At 37.0% G+C, this 23,501-nt stretch overlaps 1 protein-coding gene across 1 annotated transcript; it reads right to left on the bottom strand.

Moving 5' to 3' along the window:
* On the bottom strand, positions 1-20,520 carry cd109 (CD109 molecule). Its single transcript, XM_066713142.1, has 26 exons — positions 20,290-20,520; positions 20,021-20,146; positions 19,550-19,589; positions 18,919-19,000; positions 18,306-18,396; positions 17,921-18,047; positions 17,519-17,547; positions 13,409-13,585; positions 12,889-13,041; positions 9,640-9,709; positions 9,351-9,453; positions 9,074-9,191; positions 8,822-8,935; positions 7,964-8,182; positions 7,036-7,177; positions 6,172-6,348; positions 5,518-5,599; positions 5,187-5,415; positions 4,931-5,102; positions 4,385-4,575; positions 2,982-3,137; positions 2,633-2,698; positions 1,227-1,369; positions 824-980; positions 562-664; positions 1-458 (listed from the first exon to the last, which is right to left on the bottom strand). The coding sequence occupies exons 1-26, from the start codon at positions 20,506-20,508 to the stop codon at positions 256-258; spliced, it is 3,489 nt and encodes a 1,162-aa protein (XP_066569239.1). The 5' UTR covers positions 20,509-20,520; the 3' UTR covers positions 1-255.
* Between the last annotated feature and the right edge of the window lie 2,981 nt (positions 20,521-23,501).

The raw sequence follows: 23,501 nt of genomic DNA, 5'->3' as shown, positions 1-23,501 counted from the left end.
TCTTGCTTTATTCTTTTCAGGAACATGTTTATGTCTGTAAAATGTAACTATACCAATTAGAGCATAGCAGTAAACAAAATCTTAAAATCACTTCATTCGTAAAAATAAATTAGAGATGTTTTCCTTGATTGAAGAATTACAAACATTCAAGTGTGCATTTCAAAAGATTGAAACCATTCCTAAATGTGTGACGATTGCTTCCACTTTACAAGAATCATTTTATCTCATCTAAAGCACGTGATGTGTTACTTTCCATTAATGAAAACACAACAAGAAAAGTTGAATCAAGATCCCTGCCAACAAAGTACTGATCACTCCAAAGTGCTGCAAGAGATTGGCCTTCGAGCTGCCCATCCCAACGCTAACCCCCCCGCACGTGCTGCAGTCGTCCCTGCAGAAAGAACAGGAAGACATGCTCCTCATCACCTCAGAGTTGTATGTCCGGACCGTTTTTCTCCCTGGAAAAGAAAATGAAACAACCGTAATGGAGGGTAAAACACAGAAGTGGTGAGAAAGCAACCTCAGTGCAGTAACTATAGATTTAAACACCGCTTTTCTTACGGGGTTCATAGTAGTCGTAGATGAGCACTACAGCATCCTGGGCATTGGCAATCTTGGAGTCCCTTACAGCAGGGATGTCCACACACATTTGGGTTGTGCTCACCTGTGAAAACAATCACAATGACACCAAACAAATTGGATTTTTCTCTTTAGTGCCCTCCCTTGACACCAGGTATTAACCCTACAGATACTAGAAACTATATGACTGCAAATTACTACTCGAGGTAGTGCAAAGAAGTTAATTGGGGAAAATTGAACTTACTGAATCTAAGTATAGGATCACTTTTCCTGGGGAAATCTCTACATTTCTGATGAAGTCGCCGGTAGCGATTCCATCTCGAACGAGCATAAAGCCACTGAGTAACCCCACTTCCATCAGTGCCATCCCAGTCTGAGAAATACCTTGATTCTCCATCAGCCTTTCAGAAGGAATACAAATCAGTCCAAGCTATTTGGTTACACTTAAAGCATCACTGCATCTGCCTATAAGTGACAGCACTTATTTTAAGTAATTACAGCTATAATTTCTTTCTTAGCCGACACCCTTGCCCAGGGTGGTTTATTTGCCTGTGCCTGCCATGAGAGAAGAAGTGTAAGAAATCAAACTGTAACACAAACAATTTCCGGTTATATATGCAACTAAAATAAATTCCATTGAGGCTTACCTTATACATATGTGTAAAGAAACATGATTAAGGTCATCCTTATTGTCAATAACTTTGATTCTTAAATCAAAAGCTTCATTATATCCGATATCTGTGGCACTTCTTGCTGAACTGTCACTCTTGACATTGTAGAACACGTTCAGCTGTTTGAAAACACACAGACATTTCATCATTTTTTAAGGGGAAAATCAGAGTACATTATTACGATTTTCTATGAATTGGCGAGCTCTTCTTTATCTTTCTAATATAATCTTTCAATTCATGTTGAGACTTCATATCAAGACATTACTAATTAAATACTTTTAAATTTGTACACATCAATCAACCTAATTAATCTTAACATAATTAGAGGATTATTTTTCTTCAGCTGTGGCTAGGAAATGGTTTTGTGGCTTAAGAGAGCATTCTGAGAGAATTCTGCATCTAAATATAATTTAGAGACGAAGGAGAAGACGTTCTTTAAATGCTTAATATTCAACGGTATTTCCTTCTTAGTGGTTTTGCTTTCAGGATTTCTGAAAAACAGCTAGGAACGGGTGCCAAAGTGTTTGAAGAATGCCTCGCTTTGATTTGTTTTTTCTTGTTCCAAAATGTAATTCACCAGAAAATTGCTCCCAAGGGAAAAGAAAGACGGTTCACAGACACTCCAAACTGCATGAATGTACAACTCAATTAAACATGCTATTCCTACAGGGTTGCATACATAAATATCATTACAAACCAGTAAATAATTCATATTGGAATTAAGAGAAATCAGCATTGTCCTTAAAAAAAGTTTTTTCTCCCCACAGTTCAGTTACAAATTGCTACTACACTCAGCTGGAACACTAGAAGAGGAAATTATTGACCATTTCCAAAAACAAATACAGGTCCGTTCACACTATATCTTGTTGTTTTCAGATATATGAATAGAGGATGGCCTTATCTACTGCTAAATGATTGTCCACCATCATGTATCACGTGTATTCTAATTCATAATCGGACCCTTTTAGCTATAAGTATCAATACAATTAATATTGAGTGTATTGTCCTAAATTGCTAATTAAAACCAATGTGTTATTTTTGGGGGCAATCATGTAACATTGTTATATCTGGTTTGAATATCAGAAGCCTGTATATATATATATGTTCATCTCATACTGCTGCAGCACAGGAATATGGAAAAAGTTGAAAACAAAGGAAGTCTTAAAACAAGTTAAAAGCAAACTGGTGTGAAGTTGCATAACTGTGTAAATATGTCATGGGTTTTTATCTCTATTTGTTTGACAAAGCTGAATCACATATGATAAATAAATAGGCACATAATTGTGAGATGCTCAATATTCTCATTCCACACACAGATCTGGACAGGGGTGCTAGGGTTTAGTTGTAATATGATCATATTTGAAGGACACAATCGTGAGTACCTGAGTAATGGCAAATCCAATCCCTTCTGCTGAGACATTAACTTGCATGTCTTTCAATACTCCAACCTGGAAAACCATGTGATATGTTACTCTCTGACTTGTAGCAAATGTACATTCACATAATGCATTTTAAAACTCCCAGATTTCAGCTGACAAGTAAAATTATATTCAACGGGCTATCAAAATAGCTTCTCTTGTCAGTTTTCTCCTCACAGCAGCTGTTTTTCACAGACAAAGCAGAGTTTATTTACATTGGACAAGACAGCTGCAAGATTAATGGATTAAGAGGTAACTTTCAAATAATGTTTTTTTTGTGTGGTTTTACAGTCATTTAAAGAATACATACTACCTTTTGGCTCTGGCGTAATAAGTAATTGGTTGAATCAATGTGGAAGGTGGCTGGAGTAGGTAAGCCTGGAGCACTGACTTTAACCATGATGTTAATGGTATTGGCTCCAGAGTAGACTGCATATTCAGAAAGGGCTTGTAAAGCTATTATCGTGTCCTGAAACAGAGAAGAAACAAAAAGAGAAGTTAAACTACATGATATCAAAATAATAGTCAAAAACTACTGTGCACAGTCCTTTTGAGACTGCTGTCATACATGTTGTTTTTCATATGGAAATGGGACATAACAGCCACTCACTGTTTGCAGAATCTAGACATGAGGTGTTTTATAACTGGAAAAAGGTTTTTCTTTATTTCCTTTATGAAGCTTTACCACAGTAAATTTGCACAATCATTTCACTTTACTTTGCACTGACTTGGTTTTCCATGGTTTATATTAGTGGTTCTCAACCCTGTTATGGAGGAGCCCCTAACCTGCTGGTTTTTGTTCCAACCGAGCTCTCAGTTACTTAATTGGACCAATAATTTCCTAAATCACCTTTTTGTTATTTTAAACAGTAGGGGTTTTAAGTTAAGTATAGAATTGTATAAAGAATTTATTAAAGAACCAACTCTTTTATTACACAATTTAAAAAGTCAAATCTAAGCAGATTGTTACTTCAATTAAGGGTCAATGAAGTAATTGAGACCTCGGCTGGACCACAAACAGCAGGGTAGGTGGTCCTCCAGTACTACGGTTGTGAACCCCTGGTTTATATCATGGTTTAACATATTTCTCTGTACTTTACTGTGATTTAACTTTGAGTCATTTTAGTTTTCTGATGTAAACTCATTAACAAATTTGACTTAAATTAGGTACCTACTGCTTAAAATAGTGGAACAAATGATAACTTTCACTACCTCCAAGTACTGAAGGAAACACAAAGGACTACATTTGTGGGATTGTAAAGTGCAGCTGTCTTGTCTATGCACAAGCTTAACATCACACACCAGTGACATTTCTACACTATTAGTAACAGGTGGATAGTTCTGCAAACACTAATTTCAGCCTCTAATGCACCACATGAGTTCAATCATGGAGTGATGTAGTGTGGTATCAGTGTATTTCCACCCCCATGTTAAGACTAATACGTAAAACAGTCAGACTTATTAGGGAGAAAGGGCAGAATTTCTCCTTTGGTCATCTATCAAAAGGACTGCAGTCATTAAAGCCAGAGGAGGGCATACACACTATCAAACACATTGTGACATTCATAATCAGGTCATGAACAATGAAGACTTCAGTGCTGCCTATCAATTCTTAGCAGCAGAGACATTTACAAACAAATAATTTGAGTTTGAGTAGATCGCTATAAACAAAAAAGTGTTTGGATATACATGGTTTAAACAGAAGTAATTGCAAACCTGTGTAGATGCATATCCTCCCAAGTGATTTCTCTGCTGGCTCAGCCATTTCATGAGAGAGATGCCCTCAAGCAGTCTGTTCTGCCTAAAATAGGAGAGTAGGACATAGGCGACCATCTCTATATCTGTGGATCGGGGTTGCCAAGAATTAGACAGCCCTGCCGTGGAGGATCTCCAGACCATTATGTCTCCTAGTCATAAAGGATACGTGGAGAAAAATAAGTTTCACAATCATGATAATGATCATAGGAGTTTAAGTGAAAGTCTACTGAGCACAATTCCATTAAAATATCTGCATGCTTCTAAGCATGAAGACTATGTGAGTTTTGATTGCTATATCTTGTTATGGAACTGAAACTTTACAGATAAAACTTTTTGAACAAGTAGAAAACAATGCATCTCTCTCATTCAGTAACACTGCCAGCCTATCAATAGGATATACTATTTGTGAAAGAGCCACTATACAAAACCAGCTAGATCTTTACAGGCAGTTGATGAGATGGTTTGTTTTTAACTCTCAACCCTGACGTGTTTAAAAATCTTTACCCTTTTTGTCTGCTCTATCCCTCAGCTCATCCAGAGCACTGACGGCACCCGGATGTTCAGCCAACGACAGAGCGTACGTCACCAGACACAGGGTGTAGTTACTTGGGATCCCTTCTGACAGCTTGTTCTCCAAAAACGCCAGAGCTTTATAAACAACGCTTGAATACATTTCCTACCAACAAAGAAGCTTAGTTCAGTGTAACTCTGGAAATAAAGGGTATAAAAGAACGGCCAACTTGCTCACATCATGTCCTACCATGTAGTCGTAGTCTTCCAAAAGCGCCATCAGCACATAGGCAGTCAGAGCAAGAGGGCCATTCTGTCCTCCCTGCAGCTCTGTGTGAATGACTCTCCCTGGCTCTTCAAATTCTCCACCAGCAGCTTGTTGGGTCACCAGCCACTGCACTGTCCTGAAGAGCACATTCTGCTCGATGGCGATAAAGGGCCGGGCTTGCAGGAAGCATCTGAGCACAAAGGCTGACAACCTTCAAAAGATACCATCGATTGATTTAACAAAATGCCTGCATCCAGCTGCTAGGATAGTGAGGAAGGAGCTCACTCTGCTCCTGCAAATTGTAGCTACTCACCAAGTACTCCCAGAGGAGTCACTGTTGCCAAAAGCACTGAAGGACCCATCCACTCTCTGATAGGACAGTTCCCTTTGATAACCTGAACAGGAACAAGACCGTGGTGTTAACCCAACTGTCTACCCATGGAGGTAGACACAAAATAACTTGAACTAAAAATATAATTCCCATCCAAATCAATGACACTAATGCCTCGTTTCCACTGGCTTAAGCATCTGTGCCGTTCCAGAGCTTTTTATAAAACCAGGCCATTGTGAAGTCTGTAAGTGTAAGCAGTCTTTGTTTCTGTATGTGGATTGCTGCTAATAAAACTAATTTATTCGTGATCCCACACGTCACTTGAGACTATATACAGTTAACTGTCCACAAAACCTAAAGCAGTGGAAACGCCCATTTAAGCGTCCAGGGCCGGACGCGTCCGCCAGTGGAAACAGGGCATAAGAGAAACATGTCTGAACCACACAGATGTGAAGGTAGTAAAAGGCTAACATTGTGATATTAATCTACAATACTTCAACCCCCTTAAAAAACAAGACATTTTCTACTTTTTTGAGTTTTAATGCTACAAATAATGAAGGCAGAACTACAATGATGATGATTATTATTAGAAGACTGTAGAAATATATGTATGGCAAGAAAAGCAGATCTCCAAACCATCTATCATGTAAGACACCGCTTTGCTCTGAATATCCCTTTTCACTTGGTTGGTCGCAGTCAGATATTTCAGAACATAAATGTTGGGGGCAAAGTTGATCATGTTCTGCTCCCCACAACCATAAGGCATTTGAATCAGGGACTCAAGACCGCTTATGGAAGGACCCAGAATGTCACCTATTCAAAACAACATGGAACAAACCAAATAAAGCCCATTAATTGTCGTGCAATGGAACAGAATAATCACAATAATGTTTAATACTGAAGGAAGAACACGAGTGGGCAGCTAGTAAAATTCCAAAGTATGGATGATCAAAAAAGACACAAACATTCTCCAGGTAATGAGATTCTCTGCCTATTTCTCAATATGGTCAGGAGAGTCTATAATGAATGACTTCCAACAACAAAGTGGCTCAGCAGGTCGACTTGCGTGACACAGACAAGCTGCCTAGCATTCTGTAGAGGGTAAACTTTGCAGCTGCTACGTCTGTTTACCATAAAACTGTAATTGTAAGAGTTGCATAGATATTTTGCCAAAACTATATATTTTTTTCTGCCTTGAACTACATTAATAAACATTTTAAGAGATATGCCTTTTTTATATAGAGCACTTTGTATGTCAATATTTCCTATGAACATATCCTTAACTATTTTATAGCATAGCTGTTTACATACACATGTAGCGTTGTAGTCAAATGTATTCACAGTTTTCTCAGGAAGAAAATGTTATTCTGTGGTTCATTTAGTCTGTTAAATATTGTTCACTTACATTTCTACATCATTGAAATATCTAATTCTAACAGTTTAATATAAGGAATTATAGTCTTATTAATTTAGCATTAATGTGCAAAACTTCATCCGTACCGAAAACAGTTATGTAAGCCTTCTCGCTGCCTTCCACGACATTTGTGGGGAAACTGAAGTTAATTTCTTTGGAAACACTTATTTCATTCAGGGCCAAATCCAGGAACAAAGACTTAGCAAATGCCTGTTCGATGCCTTCAGGCTGTAAGAACAAATACAAACATGTCTCTTTAAAATCACACAGGCCGCATTCATCTGCATAGCATGCTTTAATGTCTAAGAAATGGGAACAGATGAAGGCAAACAAAGGGATCATAAAACTCTAAATCATATTTTAAAATAAACATATTAGCTGTGATATTTTTCAAAAACAAGTAAAAAATAAAAACATATATTGATAATTAAAACCATTTGACCTGACCTGCATGTTTAGTTTTTTTTTTAGATTTGAGCCCTAGGATATGAACCATCATATCTGAGGGTAGATCATTAATAGTTTGGCACAAATGCATGATGATTAACAAAAGCATATCATAATGCATTTTCCAAGAAATGTGAAAATATGATTTGTAACTGAAATTACTAAGCTATTGTTATCAACGATCTAAAAAATATATCAATTTCATTTTACATTATTGATACATGAAAAAGATATATACATGTTTTTCTTTCTTGTTCTTTAATATAAATTGCATGAAATATTATTTATACAATTATATACTGAGAATCTGAATTGACAATAATCCAAACTCAAGCTGTGTATGCAAAAGGGTTATTACAAAGCACTTGGGTTGCTGTGACACACTTTACAGATACATATACATATACATATACATATACATATAGAGTGCGAAAGAGAGATCAATAGAGAGAGGGTCAATCAACTGTCTAATACCTCAAAAATACAATTATTTTATATTTATTTGAGTCTAAATGTACTTTTTAATGTGACTGACTTTAAGGTGATGATTAAAAGTAAGGCCAGTACCTTGACTAAAACCTTCTGAACGATGGCATCTGAAGCAACAGAAGAAATTGCTTTCACAGAGATGGGAATCTCTCCAAGGACTTTGGGTTTGATGGGAAAGAGAACTGAGGTGCCATCTTGACTGGGCACAGACAAGGTCTGTTTACCAGGCAATGACAAGCCTTCTATTTGAGGAAAGACAAAATCAAAAGAATCGCTTGCTGCCACAATCACCATGACCTGCGAAAGGCAAAACAAAGATCATCTGAATTAACAAGTAGACATCACCTGTACTGTAGGGGGGGAGTATGACAAAGACAGAAAAAACTATCAGTTAACCATTGTGGAATGACCATAAAGACAGAAATCAGAGCTAAAAGTATAATCTCTGTATGCCTAGTTCAGGAACAATAGGTGCATAAAACTAAAAATGCATCTTGTCATCGGGACTAAGAGTGTTTTGAGGAGGGGAAGTTATATCTGATTCTTCAGATATTTCAATGCTGGTATTTCAAAACTATCTGAAAATTTGTAGCACCCCTGGTATACTTATCTTACTTGTCTAATTGCATATAGCTAATTGACACCATAGTCTCATCCAGCCATTTATTGCAGGTAAGTCATGTTCATTAAAGTAGCTGGGTTGTTTGTTTCAGACCCCTACTATTTGTGTAAACTAGTGTCTGGGTTTTGAATACCTGACTCAAATCTCCCTCAAAGTCCCATCTACACTTAAAAGATTCAATTACTTTTACATGGATATGTATCATATAGGTAAGGCTACAAGTTTAGAAAAGTCCTACAGAAGTGTTCGAGTTCCACAAGGAATCTGAAGACCAGCATCCAGAATTGACATGAAATTGACTTTTGCATATATACCTCCAGAGGCTGATCCAAGTAGTTAAAAATGATGACTTCTATAACCAGCTGCTCTCCTCTGATGATGGAGTAGGGAAGGTTGAGGGACAGAAAGAAGGTCTGGATAACATTGAGCTGCACACACAAACGCTGGATGAGTTTCCAAAACACACAGACAAAACAAACTACAATCTTGTATCTTGTATCTACTCAACATCACTTCAAAACAGCTCCAGCAAAGAAAGAGGGAAATTTTTTCGATCAGAAACCTACCCTGGCAGGCACCGTACTCAACCCCAGCCCCAGGTTTTCGGAGATGACGAATGCACTGGCTATCCAGGAAGTGATGCTGTCAGGCACAGTCACATCCAGGCTTGTAGTGTTTGATGAACTGTAAAGGCAGAGGTTAAGTGATGTGCAGTCTCCCATGACTTCATATTGTAAACACTACACAGCCTATTTGTGCTTTGTGTTACCTGTTACTATAATCAGGTATTATGAAAACTACACCCCTTAAAAGACTTCAGAGACTGTATTTGCCCTACTTCACCTCAGATTGGTTTCCACCCAGATCCACGTCTCTGGGAAGTTGCTGCGTAACCGAGGTTCCTTTGGCATTGCTACTTCAGGTCGAAAGCCCCATTCGGCATTATCTGTGGAACACTCAGAGTTAATAACATAAGATCTTTGTTCAATGCATACTTCACTAGTGACCTGCGTACAGTATGGTTTGCCATTATTTACCCAGTCGTTACTCAGGGATACTGAAGTGATAAAACTGATACAAATACCAGAAAGTCATTTATTATCTTAATTTCAGGGTGCATTTTTATACTTACCAAATGTAGGTAGATAAGTTCCGTAGTATTCGGATAAATGAGCATCCGTTAACACCACCAGGTTACAACTCTAGGGGAAACAATAATATAAATCTCTTAATATCAAATAAAATAAAATATATGATCTATGTAAAGCACCTACTACAGATAGACGGACAGACAGACAGATGGATAGACTGAAGTAAGGTATTAAAGTAATATAGGGTAAATTGCAACGAACTGAAAGCTGCGTACTAACTGGAGATGATCCTGTGGTTAATACGCAGCTCCGTACTGAACTAGTATGCAAGTTAAATACCCATTGCAATGAACTTGGTGGCTGAAGTTCGTCTCCAGCCGCAGACTAAAAATGGTCTCCATGGCAAAGAACCACAAAATTACTGATGCTGCCTCTAGAGGAGACAAAGTATGGGACTAACGATGGATAGCACCGTACTAAGTGGAGCAAAATGTGAAAAATCACAAAATGTATTGACAACTTGTGTAACTGAACTATTCGTAACCACCAATCTAAAATACATTGGCATATTTATTTTTGACATTGACAATATATTTGTAAAGAGTTATGATCAATGGCAAATGCTCTAGTGTACATGGATTAAATTAACACCATCACTAACAAAAAAAAAACAAAAAAACTCTAGGTTGAAAGGTTGTATTAAATAACCAAGAAATAACCAAGAATATATTGAAAGCTGTACAGGAATTATTGCCCAGCTGGAATTTTAATGCAATATTATATTAATAATATATTTCAATTTATGCAATGTGCATTGGGAAATGCAATTTAACCTCAGCTATATATTTGTGTGCAATACAAACATTACACAATTGTCTTGAGTTTAAATTATATATATATATATATATATATATATATATATACACTCACCTAAAGGATTATTAGGAACACCATACTAATACTGTGTTTGACCCCCTTTCGCCTTCAGAACTGCCTTAATTCTACGTGACATTGATTCAACAAGGTGCTGAAAGCATTCTTTAGAAATGTTGGCCCATATTGATAGGATAGCATCTTGCAGTTGATGGAGATTTGTGGGATGCACATCCAGGGCACGAAGCTCCCGTTCCACCACATCCCAAAGATGCTCTACTGGGTTGAGATCTGGTGACTGTGGGGGCCAGTTTAGTACAGTGAACTCATTGTCATGTTCAAGAAACCAATTTGAAATGATTCCACCTTTGTGACATGGTGCATTATCCTGCTGGAAGTAGCCATCAGAAGATGGGTACATGGTGGTCATAAACGGATGGGCATGGTCAGAAACAATGCTCAGGTAGGCCGTGGCATTTAAACGATGCCCAATTGGCACTAAGGGGCCTAAAGTGTGCCAAGAAAACATCCCCCACACCATTACACCACCACCAGCAGCCTGCACAGTGGTAACAAGGCATGATGGATCCATGTTCTCATTCTGTTTACGCCAAATTCTGACTCTACCATCTGAATGTCTCAACAGAAATCGAGACTCATCAGACCAGGCAACATTTTCCAGTCTTCAACTGTCCAATTTTGGTGAGCTTGTGCAAATTGTAGCCTTTTTTTCCTATTTGTAGTGGAGATGAGTGGTACCCGGTGGGGTCTTCTGCTGTTGCAGCCCATCCGCCTCAAGGCTGTATGTGTTGTGGCTTCACAAATGCTTTGCTGCATACCTCGGTTGTAACGAGTGGTTATTTCAGTCAAAGTTGCTCTTCTATCAGCTTGAATCAGTCGGCCCATTCTCCTCTGACCTCTAGCATCAACAAGGCATTTTCGCCCACAGGACTGCCGCATACTGGATGTTTTTCCCTTTTCACACCATTCTTTGTAAACCCTAGAAATGGTTGTGAGTGAAAATCCCAGTAACTGAGCAGACTGTGAAATACTCAGACCGGCCCGTCTGGCACCAACAACCATGCCACGCTCAAAATTGCTTAAATCACCTTTCTTTCCCATTCAGACATTCAGTTTGGAGTTCAGGAGATTGTCTTGACCAGGACCACACCCCTAAATGCATTGAAGCAACTGCCATGTGATTGGTTGGTTAGATAATTGCATTAATGAGAAATTGAACAGGTGTTCCTAATAATCCTTTAGGTGAGTGTATATCACACAGTGAGGGAAAAAAGTATTTGACCCCCTTCTGATTTTGTACATTTGCCAACTGGCAAAGAAATGATCAGTCTATAATTTTAATGGTAGGTGTATTTTAACAGTGAGAGACAGAATAACAACAAAAAAATCCAGAAAAATGCATTTCAAAAAAGTTATAAATTGATTTGCATGTTAATGAGGGAAATAAGTATTTGATCCCCTATCAATCAGCAAGATTTCTGGCTCCCAGGTGTCTTTTATACAGGTAACGAGCTGAGATTAGGAGCACTCTCTTAAAGGGAGTGCTCCTAATCTCAGCTCGTTACCTGTATAAAAGACACCTGTCCACAGAAGCAATCAATCAATCAGATTCCAAACTCTCCACCATGGCCAAGACCAAAGAGCTGTCCAAGGATGTCAGGGACAAGACTGTAGACCTACACAAGGCTGGAATGGGCTACAAGACCATCGCCAAGCAGCTTGGTGAGAAGGTGACAACAGACAACAAACTTAATCCTTAGTACGGACTAAAGCTGGGGATCAGCTAGTCTGCAACTTTGTTCCACTTCTTGTTTAATTGCCATGGGTACTAACTGAGTACGCAGATGGGGATGATCCCGAGATCTAGCTATTACACAACTTAATAGTACACAGCTCTGTACTAACTCTGAAAGTTTGTTGCAATTGACCCACATTGTACTGTTTTTGTTCAATAAATGTTTGGAATCTGGGTTAAAGATTAAGTAATGTATAATCTGCATATTTTTTTCAGGATTGGTATCATAAAATGATACGATATACATACTTTTATGTCATATATCAGATTTTCTGTATGTGAACAATACCTTAAATGTGGAGAACGCATCCATTCCTTTTTGTTGAGAATCGCTCATATGCTCTGTGTATGCAGTGAGTTCTTCTCTAACCTGGCATGACAAAAAACAGAACAATACTGATGTCACCAACTCTTGAAGCTGTTAGATATAAATGTGTGTCATGAGATTACAAAAATATAAAGCTCCTGATGACAATATAAAATTCTGGGCAGATTTCTTAACTTTCATCAGTAAAACACTAACTTCAACATGATGGGGTTAATTTAAAAACTGAATTTCATTTTTTTTTTTTTTCTTGATAAGCACATTTTATTTTCTTACCATATCTTCTGTGAAATCATTGACAGAATTCAACACTTGTGTCCCTTTATCAACCACCAAAATTCCCACCAAGGACTTGGGCTCGGCCACCGTCACCGCCAGAGACACAGATTCTGAGGGCTCGGCCTGCGTCTTACTCCAGTTCAGAGAAACCTGCCACCAGTGCAGTTAACAGATCAACCTTGATGCACGCTCTGAACACAGTTACAACACAACGCATTTAAAGAGTGGTTTGCAAAAGGGGCAAAAGAACACATCCGATACAAAATAATTCCCAAAACCTACAGGGCAAACTATATCGTACTCCTGTCCAAAGGGGTAGAGAAAGAACATAAAAAACTACCGCAAGAAAAGGGTAGGGGAAATAAGGACAAGAAGAGAAATACATCGGAAAAACTTACTCATTGACTCTGACATATCATAACATGCACTTATAAAGCTACAGGACAACACAGCGATACAGACAATGTGGCAAAGATGTGCAACAGTACATCAAATAAAAAAATAAATAATAATTTACCTTGTTTTTGAAGATATCAGCAATGGAAAATTGCTGTGAATCAGTAACAATTTCTCCATCATCCTTTACATAGTAAACAATCATACAGGCAAGTGGGGCCCAGGATGGCTCAGGTATTACCCTGAATGAAGTAGATCGCTCTTTACCGGCGGTCACTATCTGTCCTCTGGACATAACCTGAGGAACCATAGAAAAAATTGATTTAAAGATTTACTGAGCAGTGTTTCATTATTTGTTTTAAGTAAAACTATACTCCTTACCACGTTGTTTTAATTGTAATAGTTACAAGTAACTAATGTTAATATATATATATATTTAACATTGCTTAATAATATACCTTTAATATTTGAAACTATTGAGAATGACTGTTGCTCTACTGGAGATTTTGTTATATTACCGAAGTGTTTACAAATAATCAATGCACAAAGCAATTCTCTTAGTCTTGGGACTGGCACCATTGATCCAATAATATCATCATCTATTAAACCTGAAATGCATTTCCTTACAAAATATATTTCGTAAATCATAAAACAAATTAAATGAGCGACATAGCAGAAATGGAAAGATGCTGGTGGTGTAATTTAAATGATAACTTAACATTAATAAATCTAATACATTTTAATTAATACTTTTGGTCATGTTAATTACACAAACATTGAAATGTGAAGTTGATGCTAAAACACTTACTAAATAGTTAAATTCCTTAAATGGATTATTGCTCTCAAAGGTCATCTGAAAAGGAGTCCCTACCTATAGAGAAAATAATGCATTCAGTATTAATCCAACCTATAATTAACTCATAAACCATTTGTAAGGTCTGAACAATATCAATACACACAACTGAGAGAAAAAAACAACATTAGATATTACAGCAAAATGTAATGCTTCAATTCATTACTAATTTGTTTATCCACCATTGCCATAATATTAGAGAAGAAATGTATTCTGACATGAATAATTGTATGACAAGCTGTTCAACAGAAGCCAATTGAACGTTTTTTTAGTAGATATATAACTTGTTCCATATACTGTACTTCAGAACACTCTTATTTAAGTTTTGTCTAAGTTTTATCAGTGATTATGTAAATCTGAGTTACCTGAAGATCATCAGCAGGCTTCTTTAACTGGATGTAGGAATGACTAGGAGATAAATACGTATTGGAAAGACCCAGACTCCCATAACCGGAAAGGAACTGTGCCTACAAGTTGATGTTTACATAACAAAAGATATGTCAAAATGGTTTATGAAAATAATGGCATGAAAAAAAAAAAAAGTTAAATTGTAGCATTTTTTTACATTTACATCATGGAAACAAATTGCCTGGCAGTTATGATTTAAGAAAAGGATATAGCAAAACGAATGTAAACATGAACGTTCATAGTAATGTATGGAAGGGGACAAATAAATCTTTGTGCTTGCCTACTAAATTATGGCAGACTGACTCTGGATGTTGTGCGGAGAACTCTACGTATTGAAGATTCAAGTCTATTTTGGTCCATAACAATGGATTAAGGGGAGGACTGAGAAACTGGAGCGGTGGATCAAAACATTTTATTCAAGACTGTTCGATTACCAGGTTTTTGAAACATCAAATGTATCTGTGTCATTGGGGTGTTTAAATCTGTATACAGTTTATTTCACTTGGTCTCCTTGGTCCAAATTGTCATTAAAATTGTAACGTATATTATAGGACACTCACCTGGATATTTAAAGTATTCATGTTTTTAATCAGTTTCAATTGGATTGTTATAATTCCACTTTTTGGAACTGCATAGCTCAATTTGTCGTATGTTCCAAATGATCCTGTTGTATCATTGAAGAAATCTGAAGATAGGAAGTCTTCAGTATCCCCTGTCCACAGTTTACTTTGTGCTATGATGACTGTCACGTTGTTTTTCCTCTCTTCTGCACTCAGTGGTTCATTGTTGTATGAACAGATCTTCAGCTGCAAGAGGAAGGTATTTACAGTGAGGGAAAAAAGTATTTGATCCCCTGCTGATTTTGTACGTTTGCCCACTGACAAAGAAATGATCAGTCTATAATTTTAATGGTAGGTGTATTTTAACAGTGAGAGACAGAATAACAACAAAAAAATCCAGAAAAACGCATTTCAAAAAAGTTATAAATTGATTTGCATGTTAATGAGGGAAATAAGTATTTGATCCCCTATCAATCAGCAAGATTTCTGGCTCCTAATCTCAGCTCGTTACCTGTATAAAAGACACCTGTCCACAGAAGCAATCAATCAATCAGATTCCAAACTCTCCACCATGGCCAAGACCAAAGAGCTGTCCAAGGATGTCAGGGACAAGATTGTAGACCTACACAAGGCTGGAATGGGCTACAAGACCATCGCTAAGCAGCTTGGTGAGAAGGTGACAACAGTTGGTGCGATTATTCGCAAATGGAAGAAACACAAAATAACTGTCAGTCTCCCTCGGTCTGGGGCTCAAAGCAAGATCTCACCTCGTGGAGTTTCAATGATCATGAGAATGGTGAGGAATCAGCCCAGAACTACACGGGAGGATCTTGTTAATGATCTCAAGGCAGCTGGGACCATAGTCACCAAGAAAACAATTGGTAACACACTACGCCGTGAAGGACTGAAATCCTGCAGCGCCCGCAAGGTCCCCCTGCTCAAGAAAGCACATGTACAGGCCCGTCTGAAGTTTGCCAATGAACATCTGAATGATTCAGAGTAGAACTGGGTAAAAGTGTTGTGGTCAGATGAGACCAAAATCGAGCTCTTTGGCATCAACTCAACTCGCCGTGTTTGGAGGAGGAGGAATGACCCCAAGAACACCATCCCCACCGTCCAACATGGAGGTGGAAACATTATGCTTTGGGGGTGTTTTTCTGCTAAGGGGACAGGACAACTGCACCGCATCAAAGGGACGATGGACGGGGCCATGTACCGTCAAATCTTGGGTGAGAACCTCCTTCCCTCAGCCAGGGCATTGAAAATGGGTCGTGGATGGGTATTCCAGCATGACAGTGACCCAAAACACACAGCCAAGGCAACAAAGGAGTGGCTCAAGAAGAAGCACATTAAGGTCCTGGAGTGGCCTAGCCAGTCTCCAGACCTTAATCCCATAGAAAATCTGTGGAGGGAGCTGAAGGTTCGAGTTGCCAAACGTCAGCCTCGAAACCTTAATGACTTGGAGAGGATCTGCAAAGAGGAGTGGGACAAAATCCCTCCTGAGATGTGTGCAAACCTGGTGGCCAACTACAAGAAACGTCTGACCTCTGTGATTGCCAACAAGGGTTTTTCCACCAAGTACTAAGTCGAAGGGGTCAAATACTTATTTCCCTCATTAACATGCAAATCAATTTATAAAAAAAATTAAATGCGTTTTTCTGGATTTTTTTGTTGTTATTCTGTCTCTCACTGTTAAAATACACCTACCATTAAAATTATAGACTGATCATTTCTTTGTCAGTGGGCAAACATACAAAATCAGCAGGGGATCAAATACTTTTTTCCCTCACTGTATAAGCAGACAACTTCTAGGGCAGTGTTTTCTGAACTGAACTGAAAAAATAAGAGACCTGATATTATAAACATCAGTCTTACATCAATAGGTTACCTATTCCATTTTAGGCCCCAACAATAGCCTGGACCAAAATGTGACCTTAAGTCCATTACTTTACATAATTTAAACTAAACTACTATAAACAATCTAGATGTAACTGTTAGACCAATTACCTCCTTCATCTGTAACCCAAATTCAAGCTTTGTTTAATCAAGATTTACAATTTGTTCTTAATTCTTTACTTACCCATGTTGTAAAGCTTAGAGATGGTTTCAGTACAGAGGAATGGCCATAAAACTGCATATTATATTTAACAAAGACTGCAGTCACATTCACAATTGTGTTTTCAGTCAATCCTAAAGAAAAGGCATTTGAAATAATAATACAAAAACTTAAATCACAAATGGTGGACAAATTAAAGAGATAAAACCAAATGGATATTTTATTAAAAATGTAGATGTTTCTATTTCACAATCGAGACCAACACACAGCTAGAAAACTGGCACATTGGAATCTAAAATAGGTACAAGAACGATTAATTACATGCAATAACGAAATGTCAGTTCAAAATCAGACCCAGGGGTGATAAATGTCATTGGTTAACTCTTGGGAGAAAGAAAGCAAAATTGAATCTGAGGCCCAATCAAGACATGAAAGCAGGAAAGAAAAAGTATTCGTTTTTCAGAGTTTAAGAAAGCAAATCAGCTCAAAATACAGTCAAAGGGCCATTACATGATTAAAAATTAAAAATATAAACTTCAAACCCTATACATCTTCTACTAAGCTTTAATTGATAAAAAATGCTATATTTACACTGATGATTCTATTTCCTTATTAATACATATATATGACCATTGCTCTATAGACATTTTTATAATAATAATGGACTAAGATGATTTCCTATAACTCATCTAGATTAATCTAGATACACATCCTACTTAGTAACTCTTTTGTCTATATTACATTCATGTGACCTACCAGTCAAAGACTCTGTAACAGAAGCAATTAATGAGAAAGGCGTTCCTTGTTCATAGGGTGGCTTCATTGATTTCTCATTCTGACCAAACTCTCTAAGGGAGAAAGTAAAATTGGCAGAACCATCGATCTGAAATGAGGTGGAGTGGGGTCAGATATTATGAAAAATACATAAATGCATATCTTTTCCCATTTACAAAACTGGAGAATAAATGTATGTATTGTTAAACAAAGCATGGTAATTACAATAATTATATGTATTTTCTTATACAATCTACAGTTTAAAGAGAAGAATTGTCAGGTTTTACTCCTGACTTTAAAGCTTACAAGAAAACAAATTAAACTTCATGGTATCTTGTATTATATGAATGAAAATAAGAAAACTTACCACAGTGGCTTTAGTAATATTATAAGCACTGTAATAAGCCAATGCAAAAGTCACAGTCATATTTCCCTTCACAGACTTCCCATAGTTGTATCTATAAGAGAAAATGGCAATATATTCAGCCTTAACTCTGACCAGTTTCTAGAACCTGCTTTGACCTAAGTTCAAGCTCATAAAATACAGTCAAACACCATTTAAACTTAAGTTATTTTATTGTATTATTGAATGCATTATTGTCATGTTATATTGTGTTGTTTTATTCTGCTCTCTCTGACTGGATTGTGGTTCCATTCTTGATTTGTGCACAAATACAACTTTCAGAAACGGTTCAATTGAAAGGTAAAGCCTCTATGATTCTGTGTTGCATGGGTCCCTCGTTCAAGTACGATGCATTCAGACAAGTTCGACACTTTCCCAAGTCATGTTTTCAACAGCCTTTTGTCACGAATCAACCAAGCAAATAAAAAATAAACTGAAAAACAGTATCAAATCACATATTATAAGAAACATTGCATTTAACAAAAAACTGAAAAGATATACAAACTAATCATGTAATCTACATACAATAGCTTGGACTCTGTAAACAAGAACAATTATCTATAATCAAGATACTCACTGAGCTATGACTGTCCCAGATAACCTGTCTTCCACATACAACACATCGGGGACTTGTATCGTCACTTCAAACTTCGGCAACACTGTGATAAACCAGGATAAACAGGATATATTAATCAATGCACTATAAACGTTAACAATGAATAAATGAACCAGTGTGAAACAGTCCCTTTAGAGTCAATATACATGTGAGAATATAAGTCTGTCAACAGAGCACTGTCCGAACCCCAGGTCAAACTTCTGCTTTTTGTTACCACTTGAGCTCTCATTTACTTAATTGACCCAGTAATCTATACTTGACATAGACATATATGATAATGGTCTTCTGCTGTTTAGCATGCATTGTTATATAAATAATTGGAGATTCTAGTTCTTAAGAAGCCAATAAGATATGTTTCCATTATTTTTTTATTTTTTTTAAGCTAGGCTACACAGGACATTGTGTAAAGTATTGGCTTTCAAATTCAGGACCAACCCTAAATTGTGTGAAAACAATGGCCTTGGAGGTAATGAGGTCAGACACCAGTGCCTCTGGCGAAAGTGCATGCCTTTTTCTTTCAGATAAAGCAGTTGGGATCTGTATGCAAAGTTCCTTTTTTAGTGGACTTTACATTTATCTAAACCCTGCTTACCATAATGAGTGACGGTGAACTGCTTAATGCTTAGCACTCCCTAAAAGAGGAATAAAGGAGAGAAAGAGTAAAAGGCAAATTCCAGACATTCAACCTAAGATTCCATTAAATTGTTCTAAAATCAATCATCCGTTTTCATGGATTAAATGCAATACTGTTTCTAGTCGTTTGTTGCTCTGTTTTCAAATACTAAGCTGTCTTGTTATATGCTTTTATTCATAATTTATTTGTGTTATAGTTCTTGATTTAACACAAAAGCACAAAACCAACCAATCGGTTTAGGGGAACCGTTGTATTGCTACAGACAACAGAAAGGCTTTAGAAATAATAAAATACTGTAAGAGGAGATATTTATGTTTGATATGGAGATGTTTGATATTTATAATAATGAAGCACAGTGATTATTACAAACTATACAATAGTACCTTACAGTTACATAGTGATACTGTAGTTCAGTTAAGTTAAACTTACATTTACTGAAGCTTCAATACTCCATGAACCAAGGGGTGGGTTATCAGAGAGCTGGAATTCTACTGAGACCGTGCCGAGTCTGCTATCCAGTGAGAGCCACTGTTGTATCAAATTTCCCTGAGGATCCTGCCAGATAACATAAACAAACAAACAAACAAACAAACAAATCAATCAGATCAGCAAAATATAGAAATCTGAATCAATTCTTGCTGGGATTTCCCCCCAAAATATTGCCATGTATTCCTGACGTCGTCTGTGTCAACACCCACCTTAATACCAATATCTACTTGCTTGTTGCAAGGTTTCAGATCAGCATAAACGGACACAACTCGGATTTTCACACCCTGCCCCGGCTTGTACTTGGGCTTGTCCATCTGGATGAAGATGGAGAAGCTCTTGGGAGAGAACTCCAGTGCAGTCCTGTTAGTGAACACCAGCTTCTTTCCCACATACCCTTCCACAGACAGCTCATAACTGGAACTGTCCATCTCCGCACTGTCAGGAACCTGGCAAAACAAAACCAGCCGTGTAAATCCAAGGAGAAACACAGGGGGGGTTAATGTCAGGATACTGTACTACACAAATATTGCTAACAGGGTATTATTCCCAATGAGGTTGAATAGTGAACAGCAGGTGAAATAACACCCAGAAAATATATTATTTCCTGATGATCATTAGACCAACTTGGATTGTTACCCAGACAGATTATTTTTACACGCATACACATCATTTGTTATAATAGCCTCATTATTCTTTGCCTCCCCCTGTTCTCTGTAGAATTGTATTTCCTTTTGTTTTTCAAGGATTTAGAATAACAAATAAAGAATATATATATATATATATATATATATATATATATATATAAACACAAATGGAAAGTAATATAATGTGCCCAGAAAACAATGTGTAAAAAACAGAGCCACAAGATGATGGCAAATATTTGACATCAACATTTCACTGCACATGGAGAAAAGAAAAATTAGTACTTACTGGAGGAAGCTCTAGTAGTCGTATCGAGCCTTTGGGATAGAAAGGGGGGAAAGCAGAAGATGACTGACTGATCTATTTTGACTACATTGGGGCAAATAAAGCAAGCATAATCCTAAATGTAATAAGGAAGACGAATGAAGAGTGTTAATTAACACTGTTATTATAATAAAAAATAATAAATATGGAATAACCACTCAGTGCTTTAATTGTCCCTTTCGTGAGAGCAACATTGTCAGTTTGGCCCCAAAGAGGAATAGAAAATCCTTTTGTTCAACAAACTGGCATGAATGAAATTTTAAAATAGATCCCTTATTATTATTAAAGCACACACTGAAAACTAACATGAGCAGAAGGAAAATATAACAACACATGTAGACATAAAGCCTCCTGCTAATGAAAGTATGATGGGTTTCTGGTTTTCCTGGCATCCTACACTACTTGAATATCTTCGAGTGGCTAACCAGCCGAAGAACCTTAGGATATATTCATGCAACTAATATAATAAGATTTTCAAACTGCAAACACTGCCATTCTATAACGCACGGCAAGCTGCAAAACATTTCAATATGCCATTCGAAACACAATTTCAAACTTCTGCACACAATGGGATTTAAATATCTCAATAAATAAGATATCAGAATAATTCATAATACCAAGGACAACCAAGAGCATTGAATGCACTTCTCCCACACACCAGCATAGGCTATAGTACTCAGATACTCAGTAACCTGTAAACACACAATTACAAGAAATACACTGCTTGCCTCCTTGGAAAATGCCTTCACTCTTGACTACAGTGGAGTTTCCATTGAGGATCTCTGCCACAACTGTCACCGAAGTAGAGGGGTTCTGCAAAAGGTCTACTGTCAAAACATGGCGGACCCCAGGACGCAAAACCCTGAATGCTGTGATCAGATAGGACGGGCTGAAATCAAAAAGCAAAGGGGACAAATGTGTATATATTGCGAATTATCTGGAACATCAAGCACATGATTTATGGTGTATTTTTGAAGCAGTCATATTGTTCTTCAAGCATAGCTTGTAGCTCAGCAGAATAATTATCTGTAGCAGAATAAGGTCATTTATACATTCAGTTTAACATTCACAAAATAACCTTCAGTTAATGTATCAGCCACATTTATCACACTCACTGATTTAATACAGATCAGTCAGTAGGAATTTTTAGTTTTCTCCTGAACTCACTGTTCAACAAACTTTACTAAGTTTTACTAATCAGCTATGTAATTGATTAATAAGTATACTGGATTCATAACCAATATATATAATTAAATAAATAACTGAATAACACATATACATATTTTTTAAAATACAAACCTACATATAGTAAATATACATAAATAAGTGGAGATTGACTGGAGGCAAACTTTTCTCAGGTAGCTAAAAGTAACTACCTTCACATTCATTTATTTTTCCTACTCTGTACAGATTGACTAAACAGTCAGTGTGCATTGATTACATTGTGCATATTTCTGTATCAGAGAAGAAACTCTGATAACAGTCCATATGGGGATTTACGTTCAGTTAATAAAACTCTCCCAATACTGAATATAGCCACCACCTTATCCCACCGTTCTGAGATACTTAGAGAGACTTTCAGACTTTTCATATTTGCCATAAATTGAAAGTTATTTAAGTATAAAATGAATATTTAAATTGTTGGTAGTCAACTGGTGTAATAACTAAATTGTATTTTATTACATTAAAAGTAAATGTACTTTTTGTTTTTGAAACCCACATTTATGTGGCTGTTGGGCTAGTTTTCAGACTCCCTCTGATTAAATCAGTAATACTGCTCAACAGTTCTCTTGGTCTGAGGAGAGAACTGTAGAAAGCATTGCGTATTTGATAGGGGAGAGGCTGTGCATATTAGCACTATATATTTTTCATGAAACTATTAAAATACAGCTAACTTGGAAAGCAACAAATACATTATATTTGTGTATTCAACAACACTACCAATTTAGCAACAGTCAAGTTACACCCTAATTCAGTTGTTGAGCACTTTTTTCTTTATCCAGTTTTGTGATGAGATTATGGGACTATCTGCAATCCTACATTGACCATGTCAAACCAGAGGAGCTTTTCCAGATCAGCAGGGACACACGCACCGGGGACACAAATGGAAATTGGGCTTCAAGGCATTCAAGACAGAAAACAGGAGACACTTCTTCACACAGAGAGGCGTCACAATCTGGAATAAACTACCCAGCAATGTGGCTGAAGAGACAATTTGAAAACATTCAAAAATAGACTGGATAGGATCCTTGGATCACTTAGTTATTAATGGACACCAAACGAGCACGATGGGTCGAATGGCCTCGAATGTTATGTTTCTTACTGCAGGGGTGCAGATGGGAGACATGGAAGCATCTTCATCAATTTACTTCAAATTATATTACTGACATTATGTTACTGAAGCATTGTAATTATAATAGTGAATACTTTATCTAAAATACAAATTAATTTCACA

Source organism: Amia ocellicauda, chromosome 1 (genome assembly GCF_036373705.1).
Source record: "Amia ocellicauda isolate fAmiCal2 chromosome 1, fAmiCal2.hap1, whole genome shotgun sequence".
Lineage (NCBI taxonomy): Eukaryota > Metazoa > Chordata > Actinopteri > Amiiformes > Amiidae > Amia > Amia ocellicauda.
The sequence above is the reverse complement of the archived record's forward strand: the minus strand, read 5'-3'. Positions and strand labels throughout refer to the sequence as shown.